The sequence below is a fragment of the Pseudorca crassidens genome, chromosome 2 (genome assembly GCF_039906515.1).
Source record: "Pseudorca crassidens isolate mPseCra1 chromosome 2, mPseCra1.hap1, whole genome shotgun sequence".
In the NCBI taxonomy this organism is placed as follows: domain Eukaryota; kingdom Metazoa; phylum Chordata; class Mammalia; order Artiodactyla; family Delphinidae; genus Pseudorca; species Pseudorca crassidens.
Window position 1 is genome coordinate 113645765 of NC_090297.1, and position 19228 is coordinate 113664992.

Genomic DNA, 19228 nt, shown 5'->3' on the forward strand with positions numbered 1-19228 from the left:
GAAACACATGGAGAGTTGTCTGTTTCATCTGATTGTTTCTCCCTTCTTTTCATTATTATTCCAATAGATTTTATAAGAAAGGGACTAGGAAAAAGGATTCTTAAAATAATTATCATTTCTTTTTTTCTGGTCTTATCGATCTATCTATCTATTTTATATTTTATTTTTTGGCCGTGATGCGCGGCTTGCAGGATCTTAGTTCCCCAGCCAGAGATCAAACCCGTGCCCCTGAAATGTAAGTGCAGAGTCCAAACCACTGGACCACCTGGGAAATCCCTCTTTTTTTCTGGTTTTAAAAGGAACACATATGTTTGAGAAAATTTTGTAAACGGAAATATAAATTAATCTTATCATCACACCACCCAGATTTTTTCAAGTTCTTTTTTCTATGTACATGTATATGAGAGTCTGTGTGTATTTCTTTTCTTTTTATGAAATTAAAATATTTATCTACTTGATAACTTGCTTTTCACTTACTTTGCTATGAACACTTTCCTATGTCATCAATATCATTCCCTAATCTGGTTTTCAATGACCACAAAGTTTTCCTACAATGGCAGTAAGGTAATTCATTTAATGAGTTTTCTTTTCTTGACCATTTAATGTTCTTCAATTTTGGTTGTATATATCTATGATTATTTCAGTAGGTAAATTCTTAAGAGGGGAATTGTCAGGTCAAAGAAGCTCTTAGCTCTTTGCTACTATACTGCTTCCTTGTTCACTAAATTAAAGAGCATTATAACTAGAAAGATACTGCTTCAACTCAAAACAGGTGGCTTTAGGACAGAAATGGAAATTTCTGTCTATCTATATAACTATCTATCTATCTGTCAAATATTAACAAATCCTCATGTAAATTATTATTCCTAATAAATTTTATAAGCCTCAAACTATACATAGTTTCAGAAACCATTCAGATAAATTGCTTCTCAAATTTCCTTTTTCCCGAGCAGCTTGTAAAATATATAAATTCCTGGGCCCTATTTCTATAGCTTTTGAATTAGTAAATCTAGCTGAGTTCTGGGTAACTTTATTATTACTAAGCTTTTTTCTTTCATTTCTTTCCCACCTGGAGAAAAGAGCAAGCCCACACGATTACTCAGGGGTGAGTCCTGGGCCTGGCATCTGTAATCTCCAGATTCATGGACCTCATGGGTGTTTCCTGAGGTTTCACTTTGTGTTTTTTCCAGAAGATACCAACGGTACCATTTTATTTTCTCTGATGCATCCAAGTGAAATGCTTTGCAAGTCAGTGTCACATTCTCTCCTTGGAAGACAGTGGTCCATGGAGAATGGAGGAAAACTACAGATTTTGCTTCAGTTGCTGTGGATGAAAGAGAAAGAATCTGAGGTGGAGTGGCCTGCAGTCCCCATCACAGTGGTTTGTGAGGCCCAGACTGGAGGTCCTGGCTTTGGAGAATCCCTAAGAAACCCCCCTGGGAAGGTCACTGATTGCTCAAGTCTGTGTTTCAACCAAAGCACTCACCCAGCAGAAAGTGATTGCTGAGGGGATGACAATGAGCAAAACGATTTCAAGAGGGTGATACCAGGAAAGGTTCACTGCCAAATGTCAATGGGAAGAAAATGGTAGGTTAGTCTGTTATGGAATTGGATCCTGGGAAATGTCATCCCCTGCCCCTGCCACTTCATCATGTTCATAAACTCATAAGAACTTCCCAGGGAGTTGTTAAAATCACAATTTTGCACTTTCCAAAAAAGGATAAATCATATTAAGATTTTGGCACTGGAAAAAGCTTGAGAGATTAACTTGTCTAACACCTTCATCTTATAGATCATGTCCAGGAAATGCCCAGAAAAATCCCATCATAGCTAATTGTGGTAGAGCAAAGAATGGACAAGTTGTTAGCTAGAATCCAGAGGTGATCTAATTAAGGATGAAACACTGGGCAGCTGATTTTGGACAGGAGAGAGGTGGTAGTGAGTTCTTGCTATTTATGAGTCCTCAAATAGCCAAAATACTCTGACCCAAAAGATTGGCAATTAAGTGTTAGAACTTAAAAAAAATGTGGGATACAGACAATTTGTCTCCTCCCTCAATCTCCTCTTTTTGTGTATTTCTTTCTTTTAAGGGACCATTTGTTGGATGTTCTTATGCTCCCCACACATTTCCTGGAGGATTTTACTCCTAAAACTTCAGAGAAGGCAACATTCCCACTGGTATCTGCACAGTGTGATGTTTTCAGAGAAGTTTTGCAGGCTTGTTGATTGGAAAACGTCTTATCCCAAGTCCTGTGCATTTGATATGGAGTTAAGATGTCCTGCCTTGTTATCTGGGGTCCATTTGCAATAGGAGTAAGTGCAGGACCTAGTGAAGGCCAGGAGTTGCTTGTACATTTGCTGCTTCTTCCAGGGAGGGTCAGAGGATGACCACATGGCTATCCTGGCTCTTAGGCAATGCCAATAGACCAGGTGACACTTTCACATCTTTGCCGACCTCAGCAAGAGAAACTAGAGATATTAGAGATCCTCAGGCAATCATCACAAATATTTCATATTTATTAGGGAGACACTCTTATCCAGGGACACTGAAGTACATAAGAAAGGAGAACTCACCAAATTGTCCACTGACAGGAGCTGTAAAAATATAAAGAGCCAGAGATGAGCACAGAGCAAGGAATCTTTGGCTTTTCAAAGGGAAAGCTTGTTTTTTTTTTTCATTCATTTATTATTTCTTTCATTAAAATTTATTTTTTAATGTAATAGTCATTTGTCAAATGTCTATTTATACTGGTCATTGTGCTTGGACTAAAGCGTGAATAAAAAAGATGAATAAAAAAATGGTATCTGATAAAAGAAGTTGATTGGTGGGATAAACAGAAACCCTAAGCAAAATAATATAATTATAATACAGGGTATAAGTGCAGTAACAGAAATACACATGGGCATCTTGAAGGCAGAAGGGTCACCCATCCCAGTATGCAGCGTCTGTGTATGTGAGTCAGTGTGTGGCAAAGAGGGTGGGTGGACCATGAAAGATACCTGAAGGAAGTGATGCTTGAGAAGACTGAATGAGAATATAGGAGTCAGCCGGGCAAAGGTGTTTGTGTGTGGCAAGAGCTGATGGGGGGTATAATTAAGACAGAAAGGGCACAGATGTGAAGAAATATCACTGGTGTTTAGAAGTTGAATGCAGGAGTGGTCCTGGAAGGTAGAGAGTTTAGGGGAAATCAAATTAGACAGATAGGCAGGGCCTAAGTTATGGATGGTATGTAGCTATGGTTTCATCATAAAAGTAACAGAGAGCCATGGAAACGTTTCAAGTAGGAAAGTGACAAGATTAAAAGTTGTAACTTATTGGAGCACTCTGGCAGATGTAAAGCAGAAGGACTGGAGGGAAGGCAGAGCAAGAGATGATGATATTTAATTTTCTTCAGAATGTTTATCTGAAATTATCTTATTTGCTTGTTTACTTTGTTTGTTTACTTTCCCTTCTCTAGAATAGAAGCTATGTGAAAGCAGGGACTTCTCATGTTCACCAAATATCACGCAGAATTTATAACAGTGCCTGGCTTATAAGAGACATTTCATAAACACTTATTGAGTAATGAATTAATTAAAGTACTAAGTTAGTAAGTATCTCTACTTGGGAGAATACGGGTTTGAGAAAGGGGTATTGGAGAGGCAGAGGAGGCAAAATTGACTAGTTTGTAAACTGATTACACATTCCAGATGAGGGACAGATTTGATTCATTCATTCAACAGAAATTTGTGGAATGCCAACTGTATCTAGGAACTGGACAAGACAATGGAAATCCAGCAGTGAGCAAAAGGGATATTATCTCTGTCCACATGGGGATGATGAGAAATAATCCAAACCTAAGTGTTATAATCAGAGCAATGGATTATTTGCCATTTTCTAAATATCTTGGCACCATGGATTTGTATTGTTTTGTAAGTAGCTAATATTTTTCTGAGTGTATTCTCTGTGGTAGATATTCACATACATTATTTCATGTAATCTTCTTAACTATCCCTATGAGGAAAGTTCTATGATTATCCCCATTTTACAGACCAGAAACTGTTTAAGTAGCTGTTAACGGCAGAATTGAGTTTTTAACCCATTTATTTGAACCCATCCTGTTTGACCCAAAGCACATGTTCCTGGCCATTACCCTATCCTGCTCCTTTGTTTTGGTGCCACACAAGGATGTGCTTCCTATTTCTGGAGTATTCCATGCAGCTTCCAACTATGGGGTCTTTTTTTCTCACATTGTGCTGCACCTCTTCCCTGCCCCTTCCATCTCCTACCGTCTATCTGTTTCATGAAGTCATTACCAGCTACTTGGCATATAGTTTTTAACCACTTTTACGATCATTGGTAACTTTGCTTGGACAATTGTTTAACTGAGATCTTGTTACATAGATATTTCTTGTACATTGGCCTTGTTGAAGGTCCTTGTATATCATGAGCTTCCTAAGCACAGAAATGCTGCCTCCCGTGTCTTCCCATCATTCTCAGCACCTAGCATAGTGCTGTGTATTAATGTTACTAAATAATTTGTTGAACAAATATGTTTTATTCTAATATTTTCAACTTTGGTAAAAAAAGAACCAGTTGATATGTGTGAATTGATAGACTTATACACACCCACAGGCACAAAGAGAATGTCACATGTTGGGAGTGACATGAACAAGATGGTAGAAGAGGAGGTCTCTAGTCTTTGTCTCCACCCTCTACAGAAACAAAGTTTTGGCAGCCATCTACAAACAAAAACTGAGAGCTTTGAGATCTAGAGATTGTGAAACCCCATTGGAGCCCAAGACCAAGGAGGGCCACTTTGAGAAGACAAGCACATGCGCTGGTAGAAGACTCACTGACTATGATCCCAGCTACAGAATGAAAGCTGCCTTATTCTCCTGTAAACTCAACTCTAGCTCCACTTGTCCATTGTCTTGCCACCAGCCTTTTCTGCCGAGGAATTCATGCTCATCCATGCCCTTGGTTGCAAGCCCACCAGCCTCAGACCTGAGTTCTATTTCTGAAGCAGTTCTGTGACTGAGATCCAGTCACACTCTACTGTAGTCCAAAGCAGTTTTGCCTGTCCAGGGTTCTACCCAGGGACCCAGTGAAAGCCACACCTGTAGGCATCCCTGACAACAGAACTTCATGTCTTGAACTTGACTGTGGTCCTAAAGCCATCCTGTGACCAAACTCCAGTACCACTCTACTGAAGTTCAGGGAAGTCCTGACTTCCCAGGGACCAGCCAAACAACCCAATGAGAGAATGCTCAGGGATCTAGCAGAAATCACACCCATCCATGCCCTTGGTAACAGGCTTGCCAACTTCAGACCCAAATGCAGACCCAGCAATAACCATGAGATCCAGCTCCAGCCAAGCTCAACCATGATCCTGGAGGCAATCCTATAAGTTCATGGAAGAAGCAAGAGTATTTAACAGTTCAAACAAGTAAATACCAGAAAGAGTGTCTGCTTTTCTAAATTCACAGACACCAATGCAGAGCTACACAGATCATATTTTTCAGGCAAATATGACAACATCAAAGGAAACTAATAAAGCTCCAGTAACTCCCCTAACGATCCATGAACTGCTTGACTAACATTTCAAAATAATAGTCTTACAGAAGCTCGATGAACTATAAGAAAAAGCAGACAAGTAAATTAATCCACAAACAATAGATAAACAAAATGAGAAGTTTAACAAAGAAATAGAAAACATAAAAAAGAACCAAAACAAAAATTTTGGAGCTAAAGAATACAATGACTAAGCTGAAAAATTCAATAGACACCTTCAATAGCAGAAGTGATCATGCAGGAGAAAGAATCAGTAAATTCAAAGACAAGCCATTTCATATTACCCAGTTAGAGGAACAAAAAGAAAGAAGACCAAAAAAGAGTGAAGATGACCTAGGTGGTTTATGGGATAACATTAAACCAATCAATATATGCATTATTGAAGTCCCAGAAGGAGCAGAGAATAAGAGTGAAAGACTGTTTAAAGAAATAATTAAAAACTTCCCAAATCTAGGCAGGGAATTGAACATCTAGATCCATGATTCCCAAAGGATCCCAAATAAGCTAGACATCAAAAGTCCAAGACATATTATAATCAAACTCTCAAAAGTCAAAGACAAAGAGAAAGTTTTGAAATCAGCAGAAGAACAGCAACTCATCACACACAAGGGAACCCTAATAAACCTACAGTGGATTTATCAGTAGAAAAATTGCAGATCATGAGAGAGTGGGATAATTAAAATACTGAAAGAAAAAAACCCTGCCAACCCAAAGTACGATACATGGCAAATCTGTCCTTTGAAAATGAAGGCGAGATAAAGACTTTCCAAGATAAACAAAAGCTGGGAAAGTTAACTACCATAAAACCTGTTGTAAAGAAAAGCTAAAGGAAGTTCGTCAAGTTGAAATTAAAGAACACTAACTAGCAACATGAAAACACATGAAATTATAAAATTCACTGTTAAAGGTGAGTATATATATGGTTTGACTTATGATTTTTCAGCTTTGTGATGGTGCAAAAGCAATACACATTTGGTAGAAACCATACTTTGAACTTTGAATTTTGATCTTTTCCTGGGCCAGCAATATGTGGTATGATACTCTCTTGTGATGCTGGGCAGCAGTAGTGTGCCAGAGCTCCCAGTCAGCCACACAGTCAAAAGGGTAAACTTACAACAATTCTGTATCTATACAGTCATTCTGTTTTTCACTTTCAGTACAATATTCAATAAATTACATGAACTATTCAATACTTTACTATAAAATAGGATTTGTGTTAGATGATTTTGCCCAACTGTAGGCTAATGTAAGTGTTCTGAGCATGCTTAAAGCAGTTTAGGTTAGGCTATGATATTCAGTAGGCTGGGTGTATTAAATGCATTTTAGACTTATGGTATTTTCTACTTATAGTGAGTCTATCAAGACATAACCTCATCATGAATTGAGGAAGATCAGTATAGTTATATTCAGACTACTCTGAATACTGGGTCTTATTCTATTCAGTCTGCTATGAAAAAAATGCCATACTGGGTAGCTTATAAACAGCAGTAATTTATTTCTCAAAGCTCTGGAGCCTGGAAAGTCCGATATCAAAGCACTGGCAGACTCATCTCCAGTACAGTGCACTTCATCATAGACAGCTATATTTTCACTATAATCTCATATGGAAGAAAGCATAAGAGGGCTCTTTTTGGCCTCTTTTACAAGGGCACTAATCTCTTTCATGATGGTTCTGCCCTCATGACATAATTATCTCCCAAACGTCCCACCATCTCCTAATACTATCACCTTCGGTGTCAAAATTTTAACATATGAAGTTTGAGGGGAAACAAACATTCAGACCATAGCATCCTATATAATGGTATATAAATCACATTTAATTCCAGTGAAAAGAGTTTAAAAAGACAAAAGTATTAAAAATAACTATAGCTAAAACAATTTGTTAATGTATATACAATATAAAATATGTAAATTGTGATATCCATAACAAAATGGGGGGGAGAACTAAAAGTGTAGAGTTTTAATATGTGATTGAAATACATTTCTTAACTTAAATTGTCTGTTATATTTTATAAGGTCCCATAGTAATCACAAAGAAAAAAACTGAAATAGGTACACAAAGACCCCCAAAAGCTAAAACTATCTTGAACCAGAAGAACAAAACTGGAGGCATTATACTCCCTGACTTCAAATTTTATTACAAAGCTATGGTAATCAAAGCTAACATAAAAATAAATACATAGATCAATGGATCAAGAACAGAGAGCCCAGAAATAAGTCCACACTTTTATAGCCAACTGATCTTCAAAAGGGGTGCCAAAAACACACAAGGGGGAAAGAATAGTTCTTCCTGTAAATCATTCTACAAACACTGAATATCCACATGAAAAAAAAAATTGGATCCTTATATATCACCATGTACAAAAATCAATTCAAAGTAGATTAATGACTTAAATATATGACCTGAAACTGTAAAACTACTAAAAGAGAACATAGGGAGAAAGCTTCTTGGCATTGATCTGGGACATGAGTTTTGGATATAACCCCAAAAGCATAGGCAACAAAAGTAATAACTAAAACAAATGGGATTGCATCAAAAGTAAAAGCTTTTGCACAACAAAGGAAACAACAATATAAAGAGTAACCTATGAAATGGGAGAAAATATATGCAAACCATATATCCAATAAGGGGTTAATATATAAAATGTCTAAGGAACTCTAACAAATCAACAGCAAAATACAAATAACCTGATTAAAATACAGTTAAGGACATAAATAGATATTCTTAATAGAAGACATAAAAGTGTCCAAAAGTATATAAAAAGATGCTCAACATTAATAATCATCAGAGAAGTGCAAATCAAAACCAGGAGATAACACCTCACACCAGTTAGAATGGCAAAATAAACAAAAGATAGACCAAATAGACAAAAAGATAACAAGTGTTGACGAAGAAACCTTGTACACTGTTGGTAAGAATATAAATTCACACAGTCATTATGCAGAAACAGTATGGAAGTTCCTAAAAAAAATAAAAGTAAAACTATCATATGATCTAGCAATCCCACTTCTGGGTATGTATCTGCAGGCAATAAAATCAGTATCTTGATGAGATTCCTGCATTCCCATATTCATTGCAGCATTATTCACAGTAGCTAAAATATTGAAACAATCTAAGTGACTGTCAACTGATTAATGGATGAAGAAAATGTGGTGTATAATAATATTCCGTTGCATATATATATATATATATATATATATATGCAACGGAATATTATTCAGCTTTAAGAAAAAGAAAAAAATCCTGCCATTGTGAAAACATAGATAAACCTACAGGACATTATGCTAAATGAAATAAGCCAGAGAAAGACTAATACTGCATGATCTCACTTACATGTAGAATCTGAAAAAGTTGAACTCACAAAAGCAGAGAATAAAATGGTGTTTGCCAGGCAGTGAGTAGGATGTAGGGGAACTGGGGAGATGTTGGTCAGAGGAAATGAACTTTCAGTTGTAAGACGAAGGAGTACTGGATATCTAATGTAGAGTATGGTGACTAATAATGTTTTGTTGAAATTTGCTGAGAGTTCATTCTGAGTGTTCTTACCACACACACACACACACACACACACACACACACACACACACACGGTAATTATGTGAAGTGAGAGAAATGTTAACTAGCTGATTGTTGTTATTACTGTGTAATATATGTATATCAAAACATCTCGTACATCTTAAATATATACAATTTTTATTTGTCAACTATACTTCAATAAACCTGGAGGGAAAAAGAAAGAATGTCATGAATCTTAGGTTTTTCCCTTGCCTTGCCCACTTCTCCCTGTGAGTCTCGGTCTTTGTCTCCCCCTCCCTGTGTTCTTTATCTGACAATCACAGCTGTGGTTTGCATTTGTGTGCAAAAGAAGGAGACATCTTTTGTATTAGAAAACTTTCCTTCCCATGTCCAGCACCATGTTCTGGCATTGTCATACAAGGGATAAACACTCTTCCTCTGCAGAGAGAAAACTAGGGTCTTCTCTGAATGAGACAATATGAACAAGCAAACATAATACATTTTCTGGACTTTATCAAGTAATATTTGTTGTAGAAAAAAATGAATAAACCCTTAAGTGTTGTGGTCACTGTGGTTTCCTTCTTTGTAAAGTTGAAGCTCTGACCACTCTTTCAGCCTCAAGGGAGAAATCGCTGAGCTATACAGTGAAGCCAGAGAATATAATCTCCCCAGGCAGAAAAGAATCTCTGAGCAGGGGCTGAGCCCCAAGAAAAGGCCAGGTCCATGGTAGAGAGGTGCTGTCCCAACCCCACCCAGGGCCCACGTTGAGCTGTTCTACTTACCCAGGACCAGCAGTGATACCCACAGCAGCATGAAGACTTGGCCTGCCCAGGGCTGAGACCAAAAGAGAGGTTTTCTCAGGAATACCAGGTTTGGCCTTGATCTTACAGTTAGTTGTACACTGTCACAGTAGCGCCAAGGAAGACATCTGAGAAACAGCTTTTTCAAAGAGCAGGATGCATTAGTAAATTAGAAAAAAGGAAGTGGAAGTACCCATCCTTAACTACTAATCAAAGTTTCCTGCCCAGTGATCAAAGTGAAAAAATAAATGTTAGGGTTTTTAAAAAGCTCATATCCTTGACCCCACATTTCTATTGCTTGGAAAATACCTTAAGGAAAATATGGAAGATAGCTCTAAAATAATGTTTTTGTGACATTATTCATAATAGCCAAAACACTTGAAGCAACATAATAGGACTGCTTAAGAATATTCTGATACATCTAAACAATGACATAAAATGCAGACATTAAGAATGAGATAAAGTTGCACATATAAGAAGGCAAGACAACCTTGATTAATGTGAAGAGAAAAAAGTGAGGAGTAGATTGGTATTTGTAGTATTAACACATTGGGGTAGATGTAAAAAATAGAGTACATGTGTGTGTAAACTGACAAAGTATTCTTTTTTATTTCCTGGAAAGTATACCTAAAATAGTGGTTGTATTTGAAGAACTATGGATGGGAAAGAGACATTTTATTTTATGTCTTTCTATACTGTTTAACTTTTAAAAAATTACTATGTTTGTGAATTGATTTTATAACTTTTTAAAACTCAAGTTTCCATCCTGGTATACTGACAGCAAAGATCACTAAGACATTAGCTGCCATGAGAAATGCCAGTTCCTTATTTTCAAATAGTTTTCCCCACCCTTTCTTTCTGAGTCCATACCTTGGTCTTCTTAAGGGGACATTTACTCTCATATCTGCAAATGCATATCACCTTACATATATTATGTTATATCCTACCTACTTCATTCTGAGACAAGAAAAACATGTAAGGGTAAATAGAGATTATTCCATCTCAGTCCAGCAGAAGACCTCAAGGGAACAAAGAGCTTTTACTTGCTTTTGAAGCTAATACAAATAGCTCTGCTACATATATTCTTGTATAGGTCTCTCGGTGCATGTGGGCACACATATCTGTTGAATATATACCTGGGAGAAGAATTCCTGGCTCTTAAAATTATTTTAGAAGGCTCAGTTTAGAAGGTACTGCTAAATTATTTTGGAGAGTGGTTGTGCTAATTCCTACCTTATCAACCAGTGTGTGAGAGTTCTTGTTGCTGTAAAATATTTACTGATATTGGTATTATACTCTTGTAAACTTTAGACACTGTGCTAGGATTATCTTAATGCAGTTTTAATTTTCATGTCCCTGGTGAATTATGCAATTGAACATCTTTTCATATTCTAATTGGTGAATTGGATATTCTTTTAATCTCACTGGTCATTTTTTCTTTTCTTGCCTTAAAATACAAATTTTATTTCATCTGGCTTGCAATTCTTCTTTTGTGATATCATTGTCTGGTTTTGGTAGTGTGATGTTGGTCTCATAAAATGACTTCAGAGGTGTTCTTTCCTCTGCAATTTTTTGGAATAGTTTGAGAAGGATAGGTGTTAATTCTTCTCTAAATGTTTGATAGAATTCACCTGTGAAGCCATCTGGTCCTGGACTTTCATTTTTTGGGAAATTTTAAATTACTGATTCAATTTTATTACTGGTAATTGGTCTGTTCATATATTCTATTTCTTCCTGGTTCCGTCTTGGGAGATTTTATCTTTCTAAGAATTTGTTCATTTCTTCTAGGTTGTCTATTTTATTGGCATATAGTTTTTTGCAGATGAAATGATACTACAGATAGAAAATCCTAAAGATGTCACCAGAAAACTACTAGAGCTCATTAATGAATTCAGTAAAGTTGCAGGATACAAAATTAATATACAGAAGTCTGCTGCATTTCTAGATACTAACAACAAACTATCAGAAGAAAAATTAAGGAAACAATCCCATTTACCATCAAATCAAAAAGAATAAAATACCTAGGAATAAACCTACCTAAGGAGGTAAAAAGCCTGTATACAGAAAATTATAAAACACCTATGAAACAAATTGAAGATGACACAAGTGGATGGAAAGCTATACCATGTTCTTGGATTGGAAGAATTAATATTGTTAAAATGACCATACTAGCCCAAGACAATCTACAGATTTAATGCAATTCCTATCAAAATACCAATGGCATTTTTTTCCCAGACCACAACAAACAATTTTAAAATTTGTATGGAAAGACAGTAAACCTTGAAGAGGCAAAACAATTTTAAGAAAAAAGAACAGAGCTTCCAAACAGCTTGAAACTAGGTATTGAGATACTCCTCTTAGGAACTCTGAGAGTTCTTGGCATATCCTCAAATACTGGGAGCATTTAAAAATATAGTAGTCTGTTTGACGAAGCACAAAGATTTGAGAGATGACAAAGAGCTGGAGCAGGGTTGAATAATAAGTTTTATCTCCTACATGAGGCCACTCTTCAATATTGGGAGAGGGCTTCATTTCATCTACTGTATACAAACCATAACAGAGTCAAGCAAAGTAAAGAAACAGAGGAATATATTCCAAATAAAAGAACAAGATAAAACCTAGAAAGAAAAAAAACCTTAATGAAATAGAGATAAGTAATTTACCTGATAAAATGTTCAAAGTAATGGTCATAATGATGCTCACTGACCTGGGGAGAAGAATGGATGGACACAGGAAAACTTCAACAAAAAGAGGGAAAATATGAGAAAGTACCAAATAGAAATCACTGCTGAAGAATACAATAACTGAACTGAAAAATACACTAGACACATTCAACAGCAGACTAGATGAAGCATAAAAGAGGATGAGTCAACTTTAAGACAAGGCCGTAGAACTCACCCAATCAGAGCAGCAAAAAATAAATTGAGTAATATTTTTTTTAAAGTGAAGATAACTTAAGGAGCTTATGAGGCAAAACCCAATGGACACACATTCAACTTATAGGTGTACCAGAAGGAGAGGAGAGAGAGAAAATAGCAGAAATCTTGAAGAAATAATGGATGAAAACTTCCCTAACCTGGGTAAAGAAATAGACATCCAGATCCACGAAGTTCCGAGTTTAAATAAGATGAATCCAAAGAAAACTACACCAAGACACATTATAATTAAAATGTCAAAATTAAAGACAGAGAGAGAATATTAAAGAGCAGCAAGAGTGAAATATTTTGTTATGTATAAAGAAACACTCATAAGACTAACAGTAGATTTTCCAGCAGAAACTTTGCAGGCCAGAAAGGAGTGGAATGATATATTCAAAGTGTTGAAACAAAAAATAAAAATCCAACAAATAATACTCTAACCCAGAAAAGTTATCTGGTAGAATTTAAGGAGAGAGAAAGAGTTTTCCATACAAGCAAAAGCTAAAGGAGTTTTCACCACTAAACTGGCCTAACAAGAAGTGTTAGGAGGACTTATTTAAAATAAAAAAAAAAAAGTTTAATTTCTAACAAGAAAACATATGAGAGAAAATATATAGTAGGTAAATATATAGTAAATTTAGTGGTTTAATGGTTTAGTGGTTTAATATATAGTAAATTTAGTGGTTTAATCACATAAAGCTAGTATAAAGATTAAAAGGCAAAAGCAGTAAAAACAACTATTACAATCATTAGTTAAGGGATATACAAGACATAAAGATATAAACTGTGAGGTGGAAAGTAAAAATTTTGAGATATAGGGATCAAACTTATGTTGTTATCAATTTAAAATAGAATGTTATGTTATTATACAAAAGCCTCCTGGTAACCACAAAACAATCCTTTAGTAAATACCGAGAGAGAGAGAGGGAGAGAGAGAGAGAGAGTAATATAAGCATAACAGTAAAAAAAAAATTCATCAAACAACAAAGGAAGAGAAAAAGATTCAATATGTGGTGCTGGGAAACTGGAGAGCTACATGTAAAAGAATGAAATTAGTACATTTTCTCACACCATATACAAAAATAGACTCAAGATAGATTAAAGACCTAAATGTAATACGTGAAAAAGCTGTTAGGAGAGAACAGAGGCAAAACACTCTTTGACATCAATTGCAACAATATTTTTATGGATCAGTCTCCTAAGGGAAAAGAACCAATAGCAAAAATAAACAATGGGACCTAATTAAATTTAAAAGTTTTTGCAAAGCAAAGGAAACCATCAATAAAATGAAAAGATAACCTACTGAATGGGAGAAAATATTTGCAATAAGCTCATACAACTCAACATCAAAAACAAAAAAACCAACAAAAAACAGAATTAAAAATGCACAGAAGAATTCAATACACATTCTTCCAAAGAGTAAATGCAGATGATCAACAGACACACCACTAATCATTAGGAAAATTAAAATCAAAACCACAATGAGATATCACCTCACACATGTCAGAATGGCTATCATCAAAAAGAAGACAAATAACAAATGTTGGCAAGGATATGGAGAAAAGGGAACACTTGTACACAGTTGGTAGAAATGTAAATTGGTGCAGCCACTGTAGAAAACAGTATGGAGGTTCCTCAGAAAATTAAAAATTGAACTACCATGTGATCTAGTAATTCCACTCCTGGGTATACATATAAAAAAACCAAAAACACTAATTCAAAAAGATGCATGTACCCCAATGTTCATAGCAGCATTATTTACAATAGGCAAGATATGGAAGCAACCTATGAATGAATAAAGATGTAGTATATATATTGAATATATATATATATATATAATGGAATATTACTCAACCAAAAAAAAGAATGAAATTCTGCCTTTGCAGCAACATGGATGAACCTAGAGGGTACTATGTTTAGTGAAATAAGTCAAACAGAGAAAGATAAATACTGTATGTCATCACTTATATGTGGAATCTAAAAACAAAACAAGCGAATATAACAAAACAGAAAAGGACTCACAGCTATAGAGAACAAAGTAGTGATTACCAGTGAGGAGAGGGAAGGGCAAGGGGCAAGATAGGGGTAAGGAATTAAGAGGTAGAAACTACTATGTATAAAATAAATAATTATATTCTACAGCATAGGAAATGTAGCCATTATTTTGTAATAAATGTAAATGGAGTATAATCCAGAACAATATTGAATAAGTATGTTGTATACCAGAAACCAATATAATATTGTAAGTCAACTATGCTTCAATTAAAAATAATTATAATTTAAACTGGTACACTCTTACAGAGACACCAGGGTGATTTTAAAATTTATCTGAAAGATAACATTTAAATTTCTAAAACATTGTGAAGATTGTTTAGGATGAAAAACTAACACTTGTAAATTTGGTGTGATAAATTCAAAAGAACAAACGTGTTTGGAAACACATCAATGATTGTAATTTAATTTTGTTGAACATATAATTTCACTTGCTTGTATATTTAAATATTTTGTAGCTAAAATAATTATTCACTTAATGAATAAAAATAATATAAAATTTGGGAAGCTATTAAAAAAAGAAGAGTGCAAGAGAAGAAAAAAAGGAACACAGAAGAACTACAAACACAAGTAGAAAAGAATTAACAAAGTGGCAATATGTACATACCTATCAATAGTTACTTTAAATGTAAATGGACTAAATGCTCCAACCAAAATACACAGAGTGACTGACTGATAAGAAAACAAGACCCATATATATATACTGTCTACAAGAGAGTCATTTTAGATGTAAGAACACACACAGACTCAAAGTGAAAGGATGAAATAAGACAGTCTATGCAAACAGAACCAAAAGAAAGCTGGAGTAGCTATATTTATATCAGAAAAAATAGGCTTTAAAACAAAGACGGTAGTAAGAGACAAAGATGGGCATTACATAATGATAAAGGAGTCAATCCAACAAGAGAATACATTTATAAATATTTGTGCATCCAACATAGGAGCATCTAAATATATAAAGCAAATTTTAACAGACCTAAAGGGAGAAATAGACAGTAATAGTTGTAGGGGATTTTAATGCCCCACTTACATAAGTGAATAGATCAACCAGAAAGAAAATTAATAAGGAAACATCTGCCTTAAAGGATGTGTTAGCCAGATGGACTTAACAGATATATACAGAACGTTACACTCAAAAATAACAGAATACACATTCTTCTCTAGGGCTCTTGGAATATTTTCCAGGATAGATCATATGTTAGGCTACAAAACAAGTTTTAATAAATTTATGATAATTAAAATCATATCAAGTGTCTTTCTGAACACAATATTAAACTAGAAATTAATTACATGAAGACAACAAAAATTTACATATGTGGAGATTAAACAACATACTACTGTGCTTGCTTTGGCAGCACATATACTAAAATTGGAATGGTACAGAGAAGATTAGCATGGCCCCTGTGCAAGGATGACATGCAAATTCGTGAAGCATTCCATATTTTTAAAACAAACAAACCAATCCAAAAATGGGCAGAAGACCTAAATAGATATTTCTCCAAAGAAGATATACAGATTGCCAACAAACACATGAAGGGATGCTCAACATCACTAATCATTAGAGAAATGCATATCAAAACTACAAGGAGGTATCAACTCACACCATTTAGAATGGCCATCATCAAAACATCTACAAACAATAAATGCTGGAGAGGGTGTGGAGAAAAGGGAACCCTCTTTCACTGTTGGTGGGAATGTAAATTGATACCACCATTATGGAGAACAGTATGGCGGTTCCTTAGAAAACTAAAAATAGAACTACCATATGACCAAGCACTCCCACTACTGTGCATATACCCTGAGAAAACCATAATTCAAAAAGAGTCATGTACCACAATGTTCATTGCAGCTCTATTTACAATAGCCAGGACATGGAAGCAACCTAAGTGTCCATCGACAGATGAATGTATAAAGAAGATGTGGCACATATATACAATGGAATATTACTGAGCCATAAAAAGAAACAAAATTGAGTTATTTGTAGTGAGGTGGATGGACCTAGAGTCTGTCATACAGAGTAAAGTAAGTCAGAAAGAGAAAAACAAATACTGTATGCTAACACATATATATGGAATCTAAAAAAAGAAAAAAAAAAGATTCTGAAGAACCTAAGGGCAGGACAGGAATAAAGACACAGACATAGGGAATGTATTTGAGGACAAGGGAAGGGGGAAGGGTAAGCTGAGACAAAGTGAGAGAGTGGCAAGGACATATATACACTACCAAATGTAAAATAGATAGCTAGTGGGAAGCAGCTGCATAGCACAGGGAGATCAGCTCTGTGCTTGTGATCACCTAGAGGGGTGAGATAGGGAGGATGGGAGGGAGATGCAAGAAGGAGGAGATATGGGGATATATGCATATGTATAGCCGATTCACTTTGTTATAAAGCAGAAACTAACACACCATTGTAAAGCAATTATACTCCAATAAAGATGTTAAAAACAACAACAACAACAAAACCCACAACTTACTACTGAGCAATCAATGGGTCAGAGGGAAGTCAAAAGAGAAATAAAAAACTCTGAGATGAACAAAAATTGAAATGTACCAAAATTTGTGGGATACAGCTGTTCCAAGTTCTACATCCACGATTCAGTCATGTGATATACCACATTAACAAAATGAAGGTTAATAATCTCAATAAATGAAGAAAAAGCTTTTGAAATAATTCAACGTTCATTTATGATAAAAACTGTCAACACAGTTGGCATGGAAACAGTACCTCAACATAATCAAGGTCATATATGACAAGCCCACAGCTAACATCATACTCAACACTGAAAAGCTGAAAGACCTCCTCTATGATCAGGAGCTAGATAAGGATGTCCACTCTCTCCACTTTTATTCAATATGTATTGGAAGTCCTAGCCAGAACAAATAGGCAATAAAAAGATATAAAATGCATCCAAACTGGAAAGAAAGAAGTAAATCTTTTACTATTTGCAGATGACATGATATTATGTATAGAAAATCCTAAAGATTTAATAAAAAAACTGTTAGAAATAATAAATGAATTCAGTAAAGTTTCAGGATACAAAATCAATATACAAAAATCTGCTGCATTTCTATACCCTAATAAACTAAACTATCAGAAAGAGAAATAAAGAAAACAGTCCTGGGGCTTCCCTGGTGGTGCAGTGGTTGAGAGTCCGCCTGCCGATGCAGGGGACACGGGTTTGTGCCCTGGTCTGGGAAGATCCCACATGCCATGGAGAGGCTGGGCCCGTGAGCCATGGCCGCTGAGCCTGCGCGTCCAGAGCCTGTGCTCCGCAACGGGAGAGCCCACAACAGTGAGAGACCTGTGTACTGCAAAAAAAAAAAAAAGAAAGAAAACAGTCTCATTTACAACTGCATCAAAAATAAAATACTCAGGAATAAATTTAACCAATTAGGTGAAAGACCTGTATATTTAAAAGTTCAAGTACTAATGAAGGAAATTGAAAATGAAACAAACATATGGAAATATATACCATATTCATGTACTGGCAGAATCAGTATTTTTATTTTATTTTAAATTTGTATTGGAGTATAGTTGATTTACAATGCTGTGTTAGTTTCACATGTACAGCAAAGTGAATCAGTTATATATATATATGTACGATACTTGTCTTTCTGTGTCTGACATACTTCATTCAGTATGACAATCTCTAGGTCCATCCATGTTGCTGCTAATGGCATTATTTTGTTCTTTTTCATGGCTGAGTAATATTCCAGTGTGTGTGTGTGTGTGTGTGTGTGTGTGTGTGTGTGTGTATACACACACACACACACACACAATATATATATATATATATATATATATATATATATATATATATATATATATCTCACATCTTCTTTATCCATTCATCTGTTGATGGATATCTAGGTTACTTCCATGTCCTGGCTATTGTAAATAGTGATGCAATGAACGTTGGGGTGCACGTATCTTTTCAAATGATGGTTTTCTCTGGGTATATGCTTAGGAGTGGGATTGCTGGGTCATATGGTAGTTCTATTTTTAGTTTTTTAAGGAACCTCCATACTGTTGTCCATAGTGGCTATACAAATTTACATTCCCACTAAACAAAGTAGGAAAGTTCGCTCTTCTCCACACCCTCTCCAGCATTTGTTGTTTGCAGAGTTTCTGATGATGCCCATTCTAACTGGTGTGAGGTGATACCTCATTGTAGTTTTGATTTGCATTTCTCTAATTTTTAATGATGTTGAGCAGCTTTTCATGTGCCTCTTGGCAATCTGTATGCCTTCTTTGGAGAAATGTCTATTTAGGTCTTCTGCCCATTTTTTGATTGGGTTGTTTGTTTTTTTGATATTGAGCTGTATGACCTGTTTGTATATTTTGGAGATCACTCCTTTGTCTGTTGATTCATTTGCAAATATTTTC

At 35.4% G+C, this 19228-nt stretch overlaps 1 protein-coding gene and 1 non-coding gene across 2 annotated transcripts in view; one reads left to right on the forward strand and one right to left on the reverse strand.

Moving 5' to 3' along the window:
* FCRL5 (Fc receptor like 5) overlaps positions 1 to 9884 on the reverse strand; it is a 50681-nt gene extending 40797 nt beyond the window's left edge. The window contains exons 1-3 of the mRNA XM_067728263.1: positions 9854 to 9884; positions 2575 to 2595; positions 1070 to 1324 (exon numbers count right to left, since the gene is read on the reverse strand). Coding sequence (XP_067584364.1) covers positions 1070 to 1324; positions 2575 to 2595; positions 9854 to 9884 — 307 coding nt within the window. The remainder of the gene's footprint in view (positions 1 to 1069; positions 1325 to 2574; positions 2596 to 9853) is intronic.
* Positions 9885 to 16180: 6296 nt separating this feature from the next.
* LOC137220413 (U6 spliceosomal RNA) lies at positions 16181 to 16287 on the forward strand. The gene has a single exon (XR_010941702.1). It is a non-coding gene; the product is annotated as a U6 spliceosomal RNA (small nuclear RNA).
* The last annotated feature ends 2941 nt before the right edge of the window (positions 16288 to 19228 follow it).